The sequence below is a fragment of the Fulmarus glacialis genome, unplaced genomic scaffold (assembly GCF_000690835.1).
Source record: "Fulmarus glacialis isolate BGI_N327 unplaced genomic scaffold, ASM69083v1 scaffold6889, whole genome shotgun sequence".
NCBI lineage: Eukaryota > Metazoa > Chordata > Aves > Procellariiformes > Procellariidae > Fulmarus > Fulmarus glacialis.
This window is the reverse complement of record NW_009231298.1, coordinates 10,485-19,777: the sequence shown is the minus strand read 5'-3', so window position 1 is coordinate 19,777 and position 9,293 is coordinate 10,485. Positions and strand designations below refer to the sequence as shown.

General features: G+C 52.1%; 1 protein-coding gene across 1 annotated transcript; it reads left to right on the top strand.

The window, feature by feature from the left end:
* Nucleotides 1–397: 397 nt before the first annotated feature.
* CAMKK2 (calcium/calmodulin-dependent protein kinase kinase 2, beta) lies at nucleotides 398–8,927 on the top strand (the record flags this gene model as incomplete). The annotated part of the gene is made up of 15 exons (XM_009584518.1): nucleotides 398–445; nucleotides 860–913; nucleotides 1,077–1,128; nucleotides 1,223–1,356; nucleotides 1,977–2,013; nucleotides 2,822–2,843; nucleotides 3,136–3,224; nucleotides 3,463–3,662; nucleotides 3,753–3,806; nucleotides 4,281–4,354; nucleotides 5,307–5,394; nucleotides 5,641–5,736; nucleotides 6,290–6,418; nucleotides 8,365–8,465; nucleotides 8,855–8,927. Coding segments are annotated over 15 exons (1,251 nt in total), but the record flags the coding sequence as incomplete, so codon positions are not given.
* Between the last annotated feature and the right edge of the window lie 366 nt (nucleotides 8,928–9,293).

Genomic DNA, 9,293 nt, shown 5'->3' with positions numbered 1-9,293 from the left:
CCGGCGCTGACAGAAAACAGGCAGCAAGCTGCTGCTTTGCCCATAAGAAATAAAAATACTCGGCGCCGGGTCACCAGTGTTAAACCCCCTGGGGCTCTCCCAGCTGCTGATCCCCACCGCCGCCCGCCCGTCGTGCGCTCTCGTTCCACGTGAGCGGACAATATCGCCTGCCCGGCCGTTAACGTTTGCAATTAGCCATCTATAAACACACCGACGCGTGGCTGGGGGGCTGGCGTTTATGGCTCATGAATCAAAGCTGCCCAGCCCCGAGCGGGTGCCCGGGCAGAGCAGAACAGGGTGTGAGTTTGCAGAGAAAGTTTTGCTGGAGGTTTAAAAGGAAGAGAGCAAATGCAAGCGGTTTTGCGGCTCGTGTCGGACCCCTTCTCTCTCCCCGCAGGACTGTGTGCAGCTCAACCAGTACAAGCTGAAGGATGAGATTGGGAAGGTGAATATTGGCCGGGTTTGGGGTGAGACGGGAGGATTTGGGGCAGGAGGGCACTGGGCTCGCTTTTGCTGGCGAGCCGGTGAGATGGCAATTTCAGCCGCTCACCATGGCAACTCGGCCGGCTCCTCGCTGCGACACCGGTCTCTTCTGGGTGGTGCCGATTGAATTGCATATTTTTTAAAATGATTATTAATTTTCCCCGTTCCCCCTCCCTCCCATGAAATGGGGCATTTGAAGCTTTTCTTTGCCGGCAGTGTGATTCCAACCCGTGCGTCCCACTACCCCCGGCATCGCCCGCCAGCTCCATGATCCCGGTGGGGCCGGGATTGCGGAGGAGCCCAGAGCCCGCTTTGGTGCCGTGGGGTTTTTTTTGGACTGTCCCTAACTGGTCCCCATGGCTGTGCCCCTCTCTAGGGCTCCTACGGGGTGGTGAAGCTGGCCTACAACGAGGACGATAACACCTACTATGTGAGTACCGCACATCCCTGCAGCCCGCAGCGGGCACGCGGGATGGGGGACAGGGATGGATCCCCTCCGCTGACACCCTGCCGGGCTCTGTGCCGGCCCCATCCCATCAGCTCCATTTTATCTTTGATTTGCCCCAAATCCCATGTTTTTTCCCCTCTTGCAGGCAATGAAGGTTCTCTCCAAAAAGAAGCTGATGAGACAGGCGGGTTTCCCCCGTAAGTAGTGCAAAAAAGCTTTAGGGTGGGAGATGATCTGGGGATCTCGGGGGCTCGTTCCCAACCAGATACCCCGGCTTTGCCTTTCCCGCAGGCCGCCCGCCGCCCCGCGGGGCCAAAGCTGCCTCCGAGGGCTGCCTGCAGCCCAAAGGACCCATCGAACAGGTCTACCAGGAGATCGCCATCTTAAAGAAGCTGGACCACCCCAACGTGGTGAAGCTGGTGGAGGTAAGCGCCGGCCAGCCCCTTCCCAAAACCCACCCCAAGCATGAAGGAGCCTGGATGCTGCGGGGATGGGCTACACGTTGGCTTGGGCGGAGGGGAGCGACCGCAGAGGGGCGGGGATGGCCATGGCAGGTCCTGCCTATGAGAGACTCGTGTTTTCCCTGGTTTAAAAGGCTTTTTTTATTCTTACCTCCCAAAAGAAGATTTTTTTCTTCCCTGCCTAGAAAGGGAGATGCAGAAAAATGTTGCTTCCTTGGAGGAAACAAGCTCTCAGGTGGGTTTTGGGAAGGAACTGGCATTTCTGCGGTTTCTGCGGTGCAGCCGCCCTGCCCTACACCCACTGACTCTATGAAATGGTCCAAAAATGAAGAATTAAGGATGTGCAGGCTGGAGTTTATTTGGCTCATGAGTCAGATGATGCTTCCTGTGTATTTTAAATATTTACTTTCTTGAAGTACATCTCTCCTTTTTTCCCCACCCCACCCCTTGTGGGTAGGAGCTCGGAGATTAGCAGACCATGCTAATGGTGCAGAACTGAGATGGCAGCTGAAGAAAAAAATCAGAGTGTTTAATTTGCAAGGTTTTTTGGTGCTGTGTAATTTCCTTTCCGCTTCTTTCGGCAGGTCCTGGATGACCCCAGCGAGGACCACCTGTACATGGGTAACTGCCCACCGCCCTGCGGCGCTCGCGGGGTGTCGGGGGATTGGGGCTCCCCCCACATTTCGGGGTGGCTGCATGTGGGGTTGGGTCTCTCCTTCGGAGCGGGTATGGCCTGGATGTGCTGGAGGAGCAAATCCTCTCTAATGGTCGGAGTAAATGGGATTCAGTCTGGGTTCAGAAAGGAGACAGGAGTGTTTTATAGCACTTTATAGGCTTTAATTCGACATCAGGGCATGCTTTTCCATGAGAGGTACCAGCATTTATGTTCTCAGCTCTAAAGCTGGGCTGCTAGAACGTAGCTTTGTTTCTTTGGCTTCGAGAACAAGGCACCACGGTAAAATTATCCACGGTAAAATGAGCCACTTCCCAACCTGTCTTGCTGACTGCAGTGGTTTGCTTCATGTAAACCTACATGCTTTTGGAGGAGGCATTTCTTTTTCATCATTTATGTTCAGCCTGTACTAGCAGAGGAGCGTGTGATGCCTTCATGGCCAAGCGCAGAGGTTTGCTCGGGGCGTGGGCTCGGCCTTGGTTTTTGCAGGCAAAGTGAGGGGTTTAGTGTGCCGTGTGGAGGGTACTTCATGATGCTGAAGCTGGAGCACTGAGAAGGTAGTTGGCAGCTTCCCCTTAATTGAAAATAGAAGCAACCAACATGCCATGTGCCTTGCATAAGATGGCATCCCCTTTTTAAAAAAAATATTATTTTTAGAATTTTTGTCATGAAAATAACTGCTTTTGTGCTGAGACTCTGCTCACAGGAGCTCTAACCTGTAAGTGATCCGTAATCACCTTCTCTTTTGTGTTTCAGTGTTTGAACTGGTGAAGCAAGGGTGAGTATTGAATTCCAGATTTAAACCTACTAAAGCATGAACGTGAGACGGGTTTGCGGGTGGCACAGTTCGGCCAACTGAGGCGGGCGCGAGACGCAGAGGCGATTGCGAGGTTCGTGGTGGGTCCCCTCTGGGTTTGGATAGCATCTCCCCAACCCAGTTACAGCTGCGTACACCCACTACGTGCCTGTGTTTGGGGCCGCGTGCTGTCGCCAGCTGGCAGCAAAGCCTCCGGGACCAGTTTCGGTGCATCTGGATGGGGAACGAGCTCCATTCTCTGTTGCCTTTGCAGCCCCGTGATGGAAATCCCAACCCTGAAACCTCTCAGTGAGGACCAGGCTCGGTTCTACTTCCAGGATCTGATCAAGGGCATTGAATACTGTGAGTGTCTGTGCAAAAAGGATGGGATTGTTTATTTTAATTTTTTTCTAAACACCTGGACCTGGACTTTCTGCTGGTGTACGGTGCCGTTTCTGGTGGCTCATGCTACTGCACAAGGGTTTTTGAAGCTGGGGCTGGTCATGGTGTTAGCAGAAAGGCTTACAGCCATGCGGGGTCTTCATGGCTCCTTTGCTGCAGACCGGTGCTGCTGCTGAATCGCTTTTTCCTTCGGCTGCAGTGCACTACCAAAAGATAATCCACCGGGATATTAAACCTTCCAACCTCCTTGTGGGGGAAGACGGGCATGTCAAAATCGCCGACTTTGGAGTGAGCAATGAGTTCAAGGGAGCTGATGCCCTCTTAACCAACACGGTGGGCACCCCTGCCTTCATGGCCCCGGAGACGCTCTCGGAAACCAGGAAAATCTTCTCCGGAAAGGTATTTAATAGTGATTTGAGGGTTTTTGGACTAATCTTCCTTGCACACGCTGTCTGGCGCAGATCTAACTATGCTTTCTTCGCTCTGCAGGCTTTGGATGTCTGGGCCATGGGGATCACGCTGTACTGCTTCGTGTTTGGGCAGGTAATGAGATTGATTTTTTTTTTTCAGCGCTGTTGGTGGTCCAGGGGGGTTTGGCGCGTGCCTCCCATATGCCAAGTACGCGGTGGGATTTGCACCCTGCACCCTTGTTCGAGCAGTCGGGTATTGCCGAGGAGAGACGGGGATGTGTGGGTGGAAATGGGAAACCTCTGCCTGTCCGTGGGGTGGGTGCAGCCAAAAGGGCCGTGCTTCTCTTTTTTTCCCCGGGGAAAAAATACTGTGCCCAGCCAGATTTTTTAGGAAAGGAACTGTTGTAGTAATTTGGTCATTTTTAGTCAAATGTTATTTTCATTGTGTTTAAGAGAAGACATTGATATAATAGGAAATCTTCCAGTATTTCCCTATAACTGGCTCCTTGCTCTCCTTCAAACCCTACGAGATCCCGATGCTCGACCAGCTTGCCCGCTTCTTACCAGAGGTTGTTGCTTTTCTCATTACTCTTTTTCTTTGCGGTAGTGCCCTTTTATGGATGAAAGGATCCTGAGTTTACACAATAAAATCAAGACTCAAATGTTGGAGTTCCCAGACCAGTAAGTACTCACAAAAAAAACAAAACCCCAAAACCCCAAAACAAACAAAACAAAACCAGAAACAGACCCTCAGTCCTTATTTTAAAGCTCGTTTGAGCCGTTTCTCAGGGGCTGCCGGGGTGGGGCTGGCCCTGCTCTGCTGCGGTTTTGCAAAGCTCAGGTTCTGAGCCCTTCTGTTGGCCCACGGCCCTGGAAAACTTCCTTTGCATTAAACGAGGAGGCAACATCCCTTGGTTTGCAGTTGCCGAAGAAGGAGCGATTGAAGAGCCTGGAGAAGAGAAGGCTTCGGGGAGACCTCATTGCGGCCTACCAGTACTTAAAGAGGGCTTATAAGATGGCGGCAAACTTGTTAGCAGGGCCTGGTGCGACAGGACAAGGGGGAATGGTTTTAAACTAAAAGAGGGTAGATTTAGACTAGATGTAAGGAAGAAATTTTTTACCATGAGGGTGGTGAAACACTGGCAGAGGTTGCCCGGAGAGGTGGTAGATGCCCCATCCCTGGGAACATTCCAGGTCAGGTTGGACGGGGCTCTGAGCAACCTGATCTGGTTGAAGATGTCCCTGCCCATGGCAGGGGGGTTGGACTAGATGACCTGTAAAGGTCCCTTCCAACCCAAACTATTCTGTGATTCTAAGTCGCAGAGGTGTTTGAGGGAACAGATTAACCTCTGCAGTTGCTGCCTGTTGGGTTGTAGCCTGGGTGGAGTTGGTGTCGGGCTCTCCCAGCCCCGTACACACAGGATCACACTTTGGATTGCCCAAAAAGGGGATATTTTGCTTCTGTGGGGGGGTTGGGAAGGAAGGCCTGCGTGGCATCTGTGTGCACAAGTACCCAGAGCTGCATCCCTGCCAGGGCTGCCCGGGAAGGCCCACAGTGGCGGGCACTGGGGTGAAGAAGGGTGGCAGCATCCATCCCCTTCCCCATCTCATCTCTCCCCTCTCCTTTCCCCAGACCAGAAGTTACAGACTTCTTGAAGGATTTGATTACACGGATGCTGGATAAAAATCCCGAATCTAGGATTTCGGTCCCAGAAATCAAGGTACTGACCCAATCCCCTGGTGTTGGCTGTGGCTTCACTTCTGTTGGGTTCTCCTTGCTCGGCTTTTTTTGGGAGTCAGTTTGATCGCGCCAGGCTAGGTCCTCCCCCTGTGCCCAGGGCCCCTGGGCAGGTAAGTCCCAGCTCCTTCCCCTGCTCCGGGACCTGCTTAGCTTTGGGACCTTTGGTGCCTACAGAAGTCACAGGCAAAAGGAAATCCCCTGAGTACAGTATTTCCTCTGCTACCAGGAAAGTACTGTGCAACAGCCTTTCGCAGGAGATTTCTGGTCCTTCGCCCCTGCAGGAGCCTGGAAGGGGCGAGAAGCTGAGAAAATGGAGACTAAGGTAGGGGGAAAGGATTGCGGGGGAATTGCTGAACCTTTTTGTGCTCCTCCTGCAGCCACCCAAGACGCCAGGTCCGTGGGCAAGGAGAAAGAGGGTTTCTGCCTTCTGTCATGGATTAATTCAGGTCCAAGACTAGGGCTCAGTGGGTCTCCCCATCACTACTGCTCATACGTACGGTCCTGAATAAATCACTAGTGCCTCTCGGTGCTGTCTCATCCATAAGATGAGAGTGAAAATAGGTCGTCTTCCCTAAAACCCACTGAGGTGCCCAGTGCTGTAGGTCACCAAGGTTATTGCTCGGTTGCATAGATGGAGCCAGTGCTGGCTCTGGATGAGCCCCACTGTGGCATTTTCTGCTCTGGGCTGAGCCGTTCCCAGCGGCGCTGGGGTGAGCTGCTTGCCAGTGAGATGGCACATCTCTCCCCTGCTCCCTGGTATTTCAGGAGCACGTAGGGGCCATAGCTTGGGCAAGGAGATGCGTTTGCCAGGCTTGTGTTGTTTGAGTTACGAAAAAGAGGAAATCGTTCCTGACAGGCTGTGTTATTAATTGAAGTTGCACCCTTGGGTCACCAAGAACGGAGCGGAGCTGCTGCCCACGGAGGATGAGAACTGCACCCTCGTCGAGGTGACGGAGGAGGAGGTGGAGAATTCGGTCAAGCACATCCCCAGCCTGGCCACCGTGGTGAGTACGAGGGAGGTGACGGTCTGCGGACACACACCGAGGTCCACGCCGCCTCCCGGAGCGGTCCCAAGCAGCTGGAGATTGTTGCTGAAGGGCAAAAGCGTTGGGCAGGATTAGAGCAAAGATCTTCCCTCTCTCAGAAACAAGCGCTGCAAGACAGGGTCTCAGCATCTCGATGGAGGTGGCCGTACCCCGCGGCACAGGGGAATATTTCAGAGCGGTCCCAAAGGGACCCGTAAGCGGCTTGCCGGTCTTCACGCTTGAGCTGGCTGCCTAAATGTCACTGTGTTTGCTCAGGGCAAAAGAGCATCTGGCCCAGGACCTGCCCGCGGCCAGCAGTGGGTGTTTTGGCCAGGCACAAGGAGCTCCTGCCCATCGGGCCGTAGGGGCTGCAGGAGCTTCCCAGGATGGAGATTTTATCTGGGCCACGGCGTGCGCCAGCCCCCGCCTGCAGCTATTCTTGGTGAATTCATCTCATCTCTTTTCAAGCTCATATTTTTATTCTCTGCAACCCGCTGTGGTGGTGAGAAGCACAGTGTAACCCTGCCCTGCGTGGAAAGTGAAATCCTTTTGGCTTTTGAACCTAATGATTTCTTTGGGTGCCCGCTTGCCGTTATGCTAGGAGAAACAGCGAGCGACCATTCACAGTTCCCTGGTGTGGCGTTATCTGCCTTTAGACACCCAGGCTGTGATTTTTTGAAGTACAGGTCTCCCTTTGAAGCCCTTTTTCCATCTCGTGGCTGTGCCCACATCTAGCTCCATTTCTGGAGCTCTCTCCCGCTTCGGTACCCTGCAGAAGTCTCTTCAACCGCAGATACGTTAAGATGCAAATGTGCCTTGAGCTGCTCAAGCTGAAAAAGCAGATCTTGCTCTAAAGAGATCACCATTGATGAGGGGTTTTCCTCCTTTTTCCTGTTCGGAGGTGACTTGCTGCGATGCAGCGGAGCATGGCTCAGTGCTCCCAGCCCTGTTGAAAATCCAGGTGTGTTTAGCACAGCTCAGGGCAAATGAGCTTTTACTGCAACTCTTGCCTCTTAAATAACGCACCGCCTCCAGGCAGATCTTATATTTTCCCATTTGCATTTGTTCTTCAAAATTACTCTCCGGTGCCTGATCTTTGTGCATCCAACTGCAGCCATTTCCGCTCGAGTACAAGATTCATGTGGCTTCGACTCTCGCATAAAATGCCTTCCCCTGCAGGACCCTGCTGGCATGTGCGTTTCAGATATGTAAGGGCTCTCGGTGCACTGGGGTGAGCAGATAAATAAGGCACAGAGGGATGAGAAGCAATATCAAATGAAGCCAGGGTTTCCCAGAGCGGGATGCACGTGCCGAGGCAGGGTCCGGTGCTGCTCATGTTGTTCTCTGCTCCCACCAGCAAAATAAGTTGGGGGATGCCTGGGAACAGCCCTGACACTTGCTCTGTCCTCAGCAGTCTCCGATTGCAGCTGACGCTGGGTAACTTTTGTGTTTTGCAGCCAAAGCTAGACAAACGGCCAATTTTTCAACTTGGCTTTGGTAAATGTTAAGGCAAAATTGTGCCGGTTCCTTCCTTCCCCTCTCCATTTCCAATGAATTCTTCTGCCAGGTAATCGTGGGGAACTGGGAATTTGCAGGTACTGGATGCAGTAATCGGTAAAACCTACTTCTGGGGGGAGAAAGTCGTCCCAGACTTGACTTTGCTCTCCTTCCAGCCTCTCACACCTAGTGTGGCTCTCATCTGCACGTTCAGTTGTTGCACCGTGGGTTTCAGACGAGGATACAGCCCCTGTATTAAGCAGCTGGAGACTTGTAAACATGCTTGCTTCTGTTTTGTTTTTTTTTAAAAGAGAACTTTGACTTGTTTCCACTGGTTTTCTTAATTACTTGGGCATGAGGGTTGGATGTTCCCGTTGCTCTTGAATGAAAGGAAAGCATCCCTGATGAACTCCAATGTGGTTTTGCAGATCTTGGTTAAAACGATGATCCGGAAGCGATCCTTTGGCAACCCGTTCGAGGGGAGCAGGAGGGAGGAGCGGTCGTTGTCTGCCCCTGGGAACCTGCTGCCGTAAGTGTCATCGCCTCGCCTCAGCCTAAAAAGATGTTTGCAGCTTGTCTTAATGCTCTGGAAATCGCTGCAAAGCACAGGAGGAGAATTCGAGGGGTTGGGCTTTGAATCTTCCATGTGGGGCCATAATCAGGTTCACACACCTTCTGTCTGACCTGTAACCGCTTTGTGGGATGATTTTTGTGACATGGCATATCCTGCCCCTCCAATGGGCTGAAAAGCATCTTTTTATGGCACTTCCAGCCTGTTACAGGGAAGCTGGGGGGAGACAACACGTGCTCAGGGTCCCAAAAGTCCCGTGGCAGGGAAGGGGCAGATGCTGGTGTTTCATTGTCTGCTTTGCCTTTTTCTGAGTCGCTCAGCAACTGGTTTATTTCCTTTTAAAGCAGAAAACAAGGCAGTGAAGATAATCTGAAATGCAATGACTTGCCCAACGTGGGAGAGGAGGAACTTCTTTCATGAACATTGATTTTACGGTTCTGTTGAGCAACTTGGTCCGGGGCACGTTATTAAAATGTGCAGCTGAGGATGAGCAACGTTAACAGAGCCTACACCAAACACAGCATGACATGGCGCTATTTCAGTGTAATGCTGGATGTAGAGCTTACATAGCAGCATGTTATAAGACATCCGACTACTTGTCATAAACATTGAACATCTCCGATCGCTTGGACTGCTGACTTCTTGTGGGAGAGGTGCTGGCTGATAGCAGAGAGGTGAGCTATCGTGTTGAGCAGCAACAGTGCTTTGCAAACAAAAAAAAAAAAAAAAAAAAAAGCAGTCAAACAAAAATGCATTTGGAACTGCTTTTACCTGGTTTTAATGCCA